This window comes from Pelodiscus sinensis, chromosome 9 (genome assembly GCF_049634645.1).
Source record: "Pelodiscus sinensis isolate JC-2024 chromosome 9, ASM4963464v1, whole genome shotgun sequence".
Lineage (NCBI taxonomy): Eukaryota > Metazoa > Chordata > Testudines > Trionychidae > Pelodiscus > Pelodiscus sinensis.
Genome location: NC_134719.1, coordinates 64,650,872 through 64,662,714, shown reverse-complemented (window position 1 = coordinate 64,662,714; position 11,843 = coordinate 64,650,872). Strand labels below are relative to the sequence as shown.

Below are 11,843 nucleotides of genomic sequence, written 5' to 3'. Positions count from 1 at the left end.
TGCCTGTCTTGGCACCCCCACCCTGCCCCAGGTCACAGCCTCCTGCCAGACCCGGCACCCCTCCCTGGGCCTCGGCGCCCACACCACCACCATAGGAAGCTGCTGTCTTTGGCCACTTACAACATCTTGATGTGCCCCCCCATGGAAACTTGTCCCCCTCTGCCCTAGAGGGGCGCAGGCGGCGGCTGGGTGGGTCCCGCAGTCGACAGGCCAGGTGGGAGTGGCATAGAGACCATCTCAGCCGCCATGTCAGTTTCCTGGGGGCTGCTACCCACAAGCCCTGCCCACCTTGGGCTGGAGCGGGCAGTCTGGTACCCCCAGCTGGCTTGCTGGGGAGAGTCCAAGTACCGGTGTAACGCAGGGGCCCGGCGCGGGGGGAGGCAGGACCCCTGGCATTGCTGGAACTGTGCGCACAAAGCAGGCACCCAGCTGCACGGCCCCGTTGCCTAGAATTTTGCCCTTTAAAGAGTCAGAGTTAAGTATCAACACCCTCTGCCAGACAAACATGGGTCATGCCATCGCCCCAAGCAGTGTCCAGGGACACCCCCCGCGGAAGGGACGTTGGTTAAGAGCAGGTTTCGCAGCTCTGGCCTAAGGCCCAGGCCAGCACCGGCTCTGCCTGCCGCAGACGCACCACCGTGGTGCACCACGCAGCCAATGAGCAGGTGCATGTTATGAGGCTGTGCAGCACCCGCGCCAGTTTGGCTCAGGTGCAGCCTGCACAGGGTGCAGCCCTGTTCCCATGCTGCGGCCCCCTGCCCCAGCTGGCAGACAGCTCCGATCAGGAAAAAGCCGTGCGCTCCACAGCTTGTCTGGCTCAGCGCTGGCCACCCGGGGCCGGCGCCTGCTTCTGAGTGAGCCCAGTGCTCCTGGAGCTCTCAGCCCCCCATGGCCGTGGCTGGAGAAGCAGCGTGCCGCCCCGGCTGGGCCCCCTTCCCCTCGTGAGCGGACGGGGCGATTACCCGGGTGCACGGAAACGTTATGAAGGCCGGCTGCACAGAGCAGCTTGTAAAACACGAGGCAGGAAGAGCAGTTGGAGGTCCCGCGCCAGGCCAGGGCTCGGCCGAACAGCGAGGACTGGACACCAACAAGCCAGTCTCCGCAGGAGCCGTTAGGCCCCACCGGTAGGGCGGGAAGGAGCTGGCGCACGAAGCGCCCCAGTCCTTTAGAAGCAGCATTGGGGGCAGACCAGCAGGCTGCCATTCCCGTTGCTCGGTCTTTGCCCGGCCATCCTCCATCTGCAACAGGGGCAGCTGCGCTGATCTGGGCCTCCCAAGCATCCCGGCCACGAGGGGAGACTCCTGGCCCCGTTTCCTGCCTCTCCGCTTTGTGCCTGTGGCCCCTGGCACCAGCACAGGGCCATGAGAGGGGCCAGAGTAGGCCCCTGTCCCTGCCCCACCAGGGATGGCTGCTGGAAGAAAACTAACCGGGTTCTCTCTCAGAACTGGAATTTGAGGAGCACAAGCTGCCGTTGTTTCACAAACGCTCCCCCGAGGGCTTGACTTTGGCTCCTTTTCTCTTGTGTGCACAGCCAGGCGGCTCCGGCCTTTGGCACTTGTGGCTGGTGTTTGCCCTGGAGCTAGGCAGGCTGAGCCACCCCCCCTCCTTTGAACCTGGTTTCAGGGTCTCCCAAACACCAGTGGCTCCTGGGCCCACATACTGCACAGGGCCGGCCGTGCCCAGACAGGTACAAAGGGAAACGGGGCAAAGCTAAGAGAGGTGATTGAGAGGATGAGGCCACTGGGGGAGACAGCGAAGGAAGCAAATGCGGCCGTGCGGGGGGGCCGGCGCGTCTCCCTTGCACGTGTGCAGGGCTAACGGCGCACGCTGGCCCACGCAGGGGATACAACGCACCACACACCCCTCCGGTAATTGCTGCTTTACTCCCTCCAAAAAGCATGTCAGACAAGGATCTAAGCACAACCCCCAGGAGAAACAGTTTGCAAGGAAGCCCCACACCTCCATCTGCTCTGCAATGCTCTGGTAGCGCCGTGGCACTGGTGGGTTTAACATGGCAGTGATGAAAGGTGCAAAAGGCAGAGATAGGGCAGGCAGCTCGGACCAGGCCCGGGCTCCCCCCTCCGATCGGGCTGCTCACTCGCCAGTTCTCAGTCCGGCCATCCCTCCCGAGGAACCATTCGCAGGCGATCTCCTTGCAGGACCGGAGCTTCCTTCCGAGGCACAAAGCGCTCCCCCCGCCCCAACGCGAGAGAGGAGAGACCCGGGGGACACGCCGCCAGCACCACCGCAAACCCGTCCCCTCTGCCGCACGCTCGCGATTCCCACCAGGGAGACATTTCCGGTTGCTAGCTAAGAGGGGCAAGTGACTGACTGGGAATTTCACACCGCGCTGCTGCCGTCCGCCTGGTTTCAAGCGGACAATACAAGGCTGCGGATCACACGGCTTAAGCAGAACCAGCATTGGTTGGGACGCCAATCAACGAGCCACCCTCACTCCCTAGGCAGCCCCCCCGCCGCCGGGCTCTGCGCAAGCCGCGCGGTCCGCAGCCTGGCGCCAGCCCTACGGCTGTGGGGTGTAGCGGAGGTACTTCTTGCCCGACGGGAGCTCCTTGGTGAAGACGCCGTCAGGAAACATCTTTTTGGCCTCGTCATCCGGCATGCTGGGCACAACCATGACTCTGTCGCCACGCTGGGAAGAGGGGGAGAGTTCAGAGAAAGGGAGGGGCACGCCCCCGGGGCATATGGAGACGCCCCCTTCATCTCCCGCGGAGGGGAGAAGTTCAATAAAAACCCCAGTGTCTGAATTCTCTCTTGAAATCCCGCCCCCCAGCCTCAGGCCCAGGGCAGAGAAGAGAAAACGTTTGCCCTGGGGTTTCAGGGCAGCAGGGTGCCCGAAGCAGGATCGGCACGCTAAGGCCTCAGCCTCCCCTAGTCAAGCTAGAAGCAGCACTCCCTTCACGCTGCGCTCACGCCTCCCACGGCCAGGGTTGGGGACACGCCAGCCCGCTCGGGGACCGGAGCAAGCCCGAGGGACGCCAACCGCCAGAAGATCTCACGGACAAGGCAGCTGAGTGCCGGATGCCTTATGGGAGAGACGGCCCCTTCCCCACGTTCTGCAGGCCAGAGTGCGCCTCGGTTTCCCCAGGAAAAGCTCTGGCAGCCGTACCATGGCTCTGACGCGGGTCACATAGGAGCACCAGAGCAGTCAGCGCCCGCCACAAGACAACACGGGCCTCCTCCCTCCTCAGATGGAAAATCCCACTGGACCGGCTAAGCACTGTTTAACCGGCTTGGTAAACCGTAATCGGGTGGGTGGTGCTGACCGGTTAACCAGGAATTCTCCCGGCCTGCATGTGCCGGGAACAAGGAGTCTGCTGCCCAGCTTCACTGAACCCTAGGGCCAGGCCCTGGGGCTCTCAGGGCGCCAGAGAGCTTTACCTTCCAGTCCACCGGGGTGGCGACCTTGTTCTTCGCGGTCAGCTGCAGGGAATCCACCACTCTCAGGATCTCGTCGAAGTTCCGGCCAGTGGTCGCTGGGTAGAGGATGGAGAGTTTCAGCTTCTTATCTGGGCCAAACACAAACACCTGGAGAGCAGACGGAAGAGCCACTCTGGGAATCTGACAGACACGGAACCAGAACTGACCCGTAACGGTGCCAGACGGGGTTCCAGGACCGAGACGCCCTCATCCAGCTAGGACCCTGCTTCCTGCCAAGCAATCCCTGCACCACGATCCCACACTCCCCCCTGCCAGGAGGCAGGCCTGGGGCCCGGAGCAGTGCTATTTACATGGCCAGCACCACGCCAATTACAGCGAACGGACGCCTCTCGTGTAGAGGGAAGCCGCACCCACACGCACACGCAGGGGGAGGGGGCATCGGCTCATGCCACAGCTAGTATTGAGGAGTGTGGGTTATTTTACCGGGTGGTGCACTACTGCCTCAGCAGGTCTCTCCCGGGAAAGGGAAATTCTTGTCTTTACACGAGTGCTGGCGGGAGGAGACCGTCCCAAAACAGCGTTTAACATGCATCAGGGCCCTTCCCCCTCCACCCGTTTAATTCTGCCCCTTGCCCGTGGGAGACCCCGGCCAGGGCACGCTGCCCACTCCATCACGCTCAGTACGACAGGGCCACCCCACTACCCCAGGCTTCTGCTCCTCAGCCAGCATCCCAGCTGCAGGGGGCCCCTACTCAGGCCCAGAGGACGGGACTCACGGAGCGGCGTTCCCCCACCTGGCTGCTGCACTGGGGTAGCGAGCTAATGCACACACGGCACCCCGGCTCTGCCACAACCCCCCGCAGCCTGCCCTCACCACCCGCGCCGTCAGGGGCATGCCCTCCTTGTCCCGCTCGTCGGGGTCCAACATGCCCAGCTGCACCGCGAGCTCCCGCTTGGCATCGGCAATGATGGGGAAGGGGAGCGTCTCCGTGGGCGGGTCACCGTTGTAGGCGTTGATGTCCTGGAGGAAGGGAGAGAAAGCGCGGGCATGAGCCAGGCTCGCTGGAGTCTCGGCTGCCAGGGGAAAACATTCAGGACCAACTGCACCAGCAGCATCCCCGGCTTTCAACGTACGTAGCCAGGGCAGAGGCGACGGAGACGCTCGGCTCCGGCTACCTTAGATTTCTGGGTGGAGGATCCTCCGCGAACCAAGGTTTCGCCTAAGCCCGGTGCGGTAGCTACCCTTTGGGAGCGGCACGAGGGCCGAGGCGGAGGAACAAGGGCTAACCGTGCAAGAACTGCTCACTCCTACGGGTGCTGGCACAGGCGCCCTCTCCCAGCCGCCCCCACGCTGGCTGGGCGCCCGTAAGAGCCTCACTGGAGCGTGCACGTGCCAATCCCGCCCTGGCGCAGTCAGGCGCCCGCAGAGCTCTGGCACGAGGGGTTTCCGGGGCGGGGAGAGCACTGCCTGGCTGCACAGAGGCTTGCCCTTGCACCCAGTCACACTCTGCTGTGGGCTTTCCTGCCCACTGGGGCTCAGGCTCCCCCTTTCCTCAGCACTGAGGCGCTCACACTGGTGCTCCAGGCCTACATCCCACCCTGCAGCTTCCCCCACGGGGCTTGAGCACCAGCATTGCTCCCCACTGTGTGTGTGGGGGGGAGGAGCTCCCAGTGCCTCCCGGGCCAGTCAGGCAGGCCAGAGCCGACCCACGGGGAGGAATCTGTTCAAGGCCCTGCCGCTCCCTTTCCCCGGGAGGCACAGTAAAGCATGGCCTGGGGGCTCTTCCTCACAATCTATGAGCCCAAGCCCCTCTAGGCACTGGTGTGCAGGGGAACGTGGGGAGGGCCTTTCTGCTTCTCAGTTGGAGGCCGCCTCAGTGAGGGCTTTTTGTGGCCCAAATCCAAAAGGGTCCCCGCCCGGGCTGTACATGCACAGGGTGTTCCCCCCCCCGGCTCTGAGAGCACCTGTCAGTGCGGTGTACCCTACACCTAACCAATGGGCTTCCTATTTGGTCCACCTGTGTGGAATGAATTTTGTTGTGCGCACCAAAGCACATGCAGATGTGCACCACCCATAGAAACACATGCTGCCGGCTTTGCTCCTCCACAGGGTGGTATTTGAATCACACAGTTCCCTGCTGCCACCTCCTCACCCAACCTACCTTACACCAGGCGAGATGCTCGCTGACAGTATCGATAGAGAGGGCGATCATCTTCACATTGCGCTTGCTGAACTCAGGGGCCAGCTTTGCGGCCCGGCCCAGCTCCGTCGTGCACACGGGCGTGAAGTCCCGCGGGTGGGAGAAGAGGATGCCCCATCTGAAAGCGAGCACAACAGGAGAGACACAGGGTGAGCCCAGGTTCTGACCAGGAATCTGCTAGATACACCAAGAAACGCCCAGCTGCCCGCAGTATGTAACACTCACTAGCCCCAGGAACAAAGGAGCAAGGAACTGTTGTTAGAGTCGCCGCCTTGGGGCTCCGTCATCGCAGGGGGCTGGATGAAGCGAGTCTTGCTGAACAGGGAGCCTGCCTCAGACCCACTGCGCCACCAACCGGGTGGGAGGTCAGATCCCAGCCCCCACCCTGAGCCAGTGCCCCACATCCCCCTCATATCCCAAACTCCTTCCTGCACCCCTAGCCCTGGCCCCCTCCCAGAGCCAACAAGCCAAATCCCCTCTTGTACCCCAACCCCTGCCCAAGGCTCAGCCCAGAGCCCCTTCCCACATCCCAACCCCTGCTCCAGGCAGTGAAAGGGAGAGTGGGGATGGAGCGAGCTGGGCAGGACCTGGCGGGGAGGGGGGGGAGGGATCTTGGGTTTCCCTTAGAAAATGATGTAGGGCATAAAAAGGTTGGAGCCCTCCTCCCCCCCCCTTTTTACTCAGGGCTTGTCCTCAGTAGCTACTGAAATGCTTCACAAGTGAGGCTGGCATCTCTGAACCTCTTAGATGGGGAAACTGAGGCACCCAGCGAGGCTAGGACTTGTCCATGGTCACCAAGCAGGTCTGTGTCCCAGTACAGGGCGCCAGCTGGGGAAGGACCGTTTGAAAAGTGGCGCCAGAGCTCACCTGAGCAATGGGCATTACAACATCTCCCAGAGAAGAGGCGTCTCAGCATGACTCAGCGCCCGAAGGGGCATTTCTTCCCTTGGGAACTGGGATCTCATTCACAGCTAGAAGCTCAAGGCATGAGCCTGTGAATAATCCTCACCCCAAATATTTCCCAAAAGAACCTTCACCCAAAATACTTGCCCTGTGGCTTTTTCTCCTTTTCCCATAGCAGACATTAACACGCACTAGCCGTTGCAGCCTCCTCCGTACGGGAGCCGAGGAGCAGAGTTTACCCAGGCACAATACAAGCGCCAGTTTAGCTGGCATGGACCTATTACTGTGTAACCAGCTTGCTTGCCTCTGGCCTTGACGGGCTGGCAACTTCCATTCTCTGGTGCAAAGTTCACAGCTAACGTGCAAAGCCTGTGCAGCGTACAAGCACTCACGGCCGAGCAGAGAGAAGGCAGAAAGTCTGCCAACTTCGGCTCCTTTAGACGTGTCCATTTTCAAAAGGCAGCAGGGGAGCAACACGCAATTAGAAGCAATTCCCGTGACTGCCCCCAGGCCCCCCCTTTGCTGCCGGAGCCGCGCAGAGCCAGGCTGGCTCTCGAGCAGCACGCCTCGGGCACTCCGGCGACAGGCTGCTCTCCCGTGGATCCGTGAGCCCAGACCATGCCTAACCCATCCCCTTCTGCGGGGCTGGGGCTCGTGCTGCCATCGGACGCTACCAGAGCGCAGCACTCGGCCAGTGCCGGCCGTGATCACGGGGTTCTCAGCTCAGACCAAGGCTCATGATGGCTCCCTGCCCCAGAGGGAAGATTTCAGGATTTTACTATCCCCACTTCTAGATCTCCCACGTGCTCCCCTCTCGTAGCCCAGACCACCTGACACCAGGCACACGCACTGCCTCCAGCCCCGGAGCTCCTTATGTTGATACCACCAGCTGATCTGGGCAAACTGCCACCTTCCCACATCTTGCCCAGAACTGCTGTGTCATCCCCTCTCCTGTAAAACGCATTTCACATGACGGTTACTAGCCTGGCAGATGAACAGACACTGGACAAAGGGCACTGGAACCCACTGCCACGGCAGAGTCCCAGTCACGTTACTTGGGGGGCTAAGGCGCCTCCCTGCAGAGTCTGAAAGTGAACAGTCTTTCTACTTCCCCTTGGCGAAAGGGCGTATAAAAGGGCAGCTTTGTTATCAAGAGCCACAGTCTAATCTCATATTGAATAACAAAACCCTGCAATTCAACATGAAACCTTAGAGCCTGCTTACACAGGGCCAGAAATGACACACCCCACACTGGCTGGCTGAGGCTAGAAAGTGCTATCCTCAGATACGAGTTCAGGGCGGGTGCTGGGTGTTCCGGCAATGTGGGCTCTAGGGACGTGCGGAAGCATGTAAGTCGTTAACAGTGTAGTTGTGAAAGGAGGAACTGGCTGCTCTTTTGGGGTCTCAAGTGGCAGAGTCTGGCTGGAGGGCCAAACACTCCCTCTTCTTTGGGAACGGCTGCCTTCAGTCTGTTACGTCAGAGGGTAGCTTATTCAGAATGTTTTAAACTGGACAGGTGCAGCATGTCACAGTTTGAGGGGGAGGGGGGGGGGGTCACATTTTTCTGGCGTCTGTCCGAACAAAAGCTTTGCTTATCCCCAGGATTAAAATGACTATGAATGTAATGTGAGCTGATAGAGTAACCTGTGCTCCAGAGCTTCGCTAGACCCCAAAGTTGCAATATGCTGAATTATCCAAGCCAAAGTCTATTTAAGTGTTCTTATTTGGGGGGAGGAGGGGAAGAAGGGGGGGGGTTGCACTAGTTTAATTAGAGCCACGTTTCTCAAACCATGGGTCCCAATCCCCAGGGGGTTGCGAGCAACTTGGGGGGGGGAGGGGGTTGCAGTATCACAAAGTTTGAGCGCCCCTGAAATAGTGATGCAACTTCTCTTCAAAGACAAGTGCCTGAAATCAGCGAGGAAGACATGCATGCGTTTAAGGGTGAAGGCCAACATTTACAAGAGACCGGCATTGTTAAGTATTTCTCCACAGATGGAGCAGTGTGAAAAAGGAGCACAATCCTATTGGAAAGGGGCATTTCACTCCTGGTGCCTACCGCGGGGCTTGTGGGCAGAACACCATTTCTTGCCAGTTCAACACCTATTTATTCCCAAGCCACTGTGCCTCCTTTTTGGGGGGTAAACGTGATGTGTTTCCTTGTGTTCTTACACATACTTGGGAAAGTTCTTATTTGGGTCTTGTTTTCACCACAGATAACCTCTTTGCCTAAGAGGAAACAATCGATAACTCACTCCTGTGTGACTTTCAACATGAACAGGTAAGGGAGACGACTCCTTCCTTTGAGTAATGACAATTCCAAATGTTTTTGTGTGTAGTAGAATTTAGGGGTGTAAATCCTGCTTAACCAATTAAATGGGGGTGGGCACGGCAGGGTTAATGCAGACCCCTCCCCCAACGGGCAGTTGCTCCAGCCCACCAGTTAACCCTTCTCATCCCTAATAAAATTAGCGACGAGGAGTCCTGTGGCACCTTATAGACTAACAGATGAAATGGAGCATAAGCTTTCGTGGGCAAAGACCCACTTCCTCAGATGCATCTGATGAAGTGGGTCTTTGCCCATGAAAGCTTGTGCTACAATTCATCTGTTAGTCTCTAAGGTGCCACAGGACTCCTTGTTGCTTTTGCAGATTCAGACTAACACAGCTACCCCTCGGATACTAATAAAATTAGGTCACTAGGCCTGTGTCTACATTACAAGCTAGAGCTGTGATTCCTGACACACATACATCCTTGCACTGCAAACTGAAATTGCAGTGCAGCTGCCAGCATGGGCTGCAGTGGTGCAAATTAGCTGGGCTGAGCACAACCCCCAGAGACACCACCACGCTTCCCTGCCCACCCCGATCTCTCGGTAGACTGTGTTTTGGAAGGGTTGCTCATCAGGAGACGCTTGTAAACTTCTCTCAAGCCTGAGGCATCAGCCCTCTGGCCAGTTGAGCTTTGGAGAAAGTCCAAGTCAAGCACGGAAACCTCCTCCCCGCCCCAGCATGGTCAGTGTAACAGTGACTGAGAAGAACCGGACTCATATGCGATGTGACAAATTTACCTACCCCACAAACACAAGGAACAGGCTGTGCAGAAAGAGTGACCTGCCAGGCCCCGGGTGCTAGTGGGAAGGAGACCTCTGACTCAGAGCAAGGCTGGTCTCCACAAGAGCAGAACTGGGCGCGGGCTGTGTGGGCTTTGGGCTGGTGCTGAGGGTCCCAGTGGCAATAGCCTGAGTGAGGACCGGGCTTCCATAGCCCACCTGCAGGCGTGGCCCTTTGGGTGCAGACAAGGCCGGGGCAGGGAGGAAGAGGCAGAGAACAGGCACGGCTGGGGGGTGTTGAATCAGTAATATGGTTCTTCCATGGTTAAGTGTCCGGTACCCAGAGCCCTCCCCACCCGCCCACCTCCCCTCGGTAGCGGGGCCGCAGGTGGGGCTCCCCGTCTTCCCGGAGGCAGGTAGAAAGCGGTGTGTCCGCGCTGGGGCAAAGTCGGGCCCCAGCTACCCCGCAGTCAGCCACGGCCCTGCCCCCCACGCAGGGGGCACCCCGCCAGCGCGTCCCTCCCCTCCCAGTCCCGCAGCCCAACCTGGCCCGGTAACCCTGTGGGCGCTGTGAGAGACCGACCCCCCCCCCCCCGCCCGGTAACCCCGTGGGCGCTGAGACCAGACCCCCCCCCCCCCCGCACAGACCAACCCCCCCGCCCGGTAACCCCATGGGCGCTGTGAGAGACCAGACCCCCCCCGCACAGACCGACCCCCCCGGCTCGGTAACCCCATGGGCGCTGTGAGAGACCAGACCCCCCCCGCACAGACCGACCCCCCCGGCTCGGTAACCCCATGGGCGCTGTGAGAGACCAGACCCCCCCCGCACAGACCGACCCCCCCGGCTCGGTAACCCCATGGGCGCTGTGAGAGACCAGACCCCCCCCCGCACAGACCGACCCCCCCCCCGCCCGGTAACCCTGTGGGCGCTGTGAGAGACCAGACCCCCCCCCCGCACAGACCGACCCCCCCCCCCCCCCGCCCGGTAACCCTGTGGGTGCTGAGACCAGACCCCCCCCCCGCCCGGTAACCCCGTGGGCGCTGTGAGAGACCAGACCCCCCCCGCACAGACCGACCCCCCCGGCTCGGTAACCCTGTGGGTGCTGTGAGAGACCAGACCCCCCCCCCCGCACAGACCGACCCCCCCCCCCCCCCGCCCGGTAACCCTGTGGGTGCTGAGACCAGACCCCCCCCCCCGCCCGGTAACCCCGTGGGCGCTGTGAGAGACCAGACCCCCCCCGCACAGACCGACCCCCCCGGCTCGGTAACCCCATGGGCGCTGTGAGAGACCAGACCCCCCCCCGCACAGACCGACCCCCCCGCCCGGTAACCCCATGGGCGCTGTGAGAGACCAGCCCCCCCCCCCCGCACAGACCGACCCCCCCGCCCGGTAACCCCGTGGGCGCTGTGAGAGACCAGACCCCCCCCCCCGCACAGACCAACCCCCCCGCCCGGTAACCCTGTGGGCGCTGTGAGAGACCAGACCCCCCCCCGCACAGACCGACCCCCCCGCCCGGTAACCCTGTGGGCGCTGTGAGAGACCAGACCCCCCCCCCCCGCACAGACCGACCCCCCCGCCCGGTAACCCTGTGGGCGCTGTGAGAGACCAGACCCCCCCCCGCACAGACCGACCCCCCCGCCCGGTAACCCTGTGGGCGCTGTGAGAGACCAGACCCCCCCCCCCCGCACAGACCGACCCCCCCGCCCGGTAACCCCGTGGGCGCTGTGAGAGACCAGACCCCCCCCCCCCCGCACAGACCGACCCCCCCCGCCCGGTAACCCTGTGGGCGCTGTGAGAGACCAGACCCCCCCCGCACAGACCGACCCCCCCGCCCGGTAACCCCGTGGGCGCTGTGAGAGACCAGACCCCCCCCGCACAGACCGACCCCCCCGGCTCGGTAACCCTGTGAGAGACCAGACCCCCCCCGCACAGACCGACCCCCCCGCCCGGTAACCCTGTGGGCGCTGTGAGAGACCAGACCCCCCCCCCCCGCACAGACCGACCCCCCCGCCCGGTAACCCTGTGAGAGACCAGACCCCCCCCCCCGCACAGACCGACCCCCCCGCCCGGTAACCCTGTGGGCGCTGTGAGAGACCAGACCCCCCCCCCCCCGCCGCACTCACGAGCCGCCCAGGAACTCGTGGAAGCGCACGCGCCCGTGCGTGGTGTCCGCCTCGAAGTCGGGGGCCAGGTCTCCCAGCAGCAGCCCGGGCATGGCGGCGTCTGGGGAGCGCGCGGGCTGCGCCTCACACAGCGCCTCGGGGCGGGGCCAGGCCGGGGGCGGGGCTCG

General features: G+C 61.9%; 1 protein-coding gene across 2 annotated transcripts; it reads right to left on the bottom strand.

Moving 5' to 3' along the window:
* Positions 1 to 1,864: 1,864 nt before the first annotated feature.
* On the bottom strand, positions 1,865 to 11,836 carry PRDX6 (peroxiredoxin 6). Of its 2 annotated transcripts, none has more exons than XM_075937063.1 (5): positions 11,677 to 11,836; positions 5,562 to 5,718; positions 4,274 to 4,420; positions 3,400 to 3,546; positions 1,865 to 2,650 (listed from the first exon to the last, which is right to left on the bottom strand). In XM_075937063.1, the coding sequence occupies exons 1-5, from the start codon at positions 11,766 to 11,768 to the stop codon at positions 2,522 to 2,524; spliced, it is 672 nt and encodes a 223-aa protein (XP_075793178.1). In that variant the 5' UTR covers positions 11,769 to 11,836; the 3' UTR covers positions 1,865 to 2,521. The 2 variants fall into 2 exon arrangements, with proteins under 2 accessions (XP_075793178.1, XP_075793179.1); XM_075937064.1 differs by lacking the exon at positions 11,677 to 11,836 and adding an exon at positions 6,651 to 6,700.
* Positions 11,837 to 11,843: the final 7 nt, after the last annotated feature.

Excerpts from the sequence above, each read along its gene's own strand:
- PRDX6 (XM_075937063.1), bottom strand. The coding sequence starts at position 11,768 with ATGCCCGGGCTGCTGCTGGGAGACCTGGCCCCCGACTTCGAGGCGGAC. Across the intron at positions 5,719-11,676 it reads CACGAGTTCCTGGGCGGCTC|ATGGGGCATCCTCTTCTCCC; the intron begins GTGAGTGCGGCG and ends GCTCGCTTTCAG. Across the intron at positions 4,421-5,561 it reads AGCATCTCGCCTGGTGTAAG|GACATCAACGCCTACAACGG; the intron begins GTAGGTTGGGTG and ends CCCTTCCTCCAG.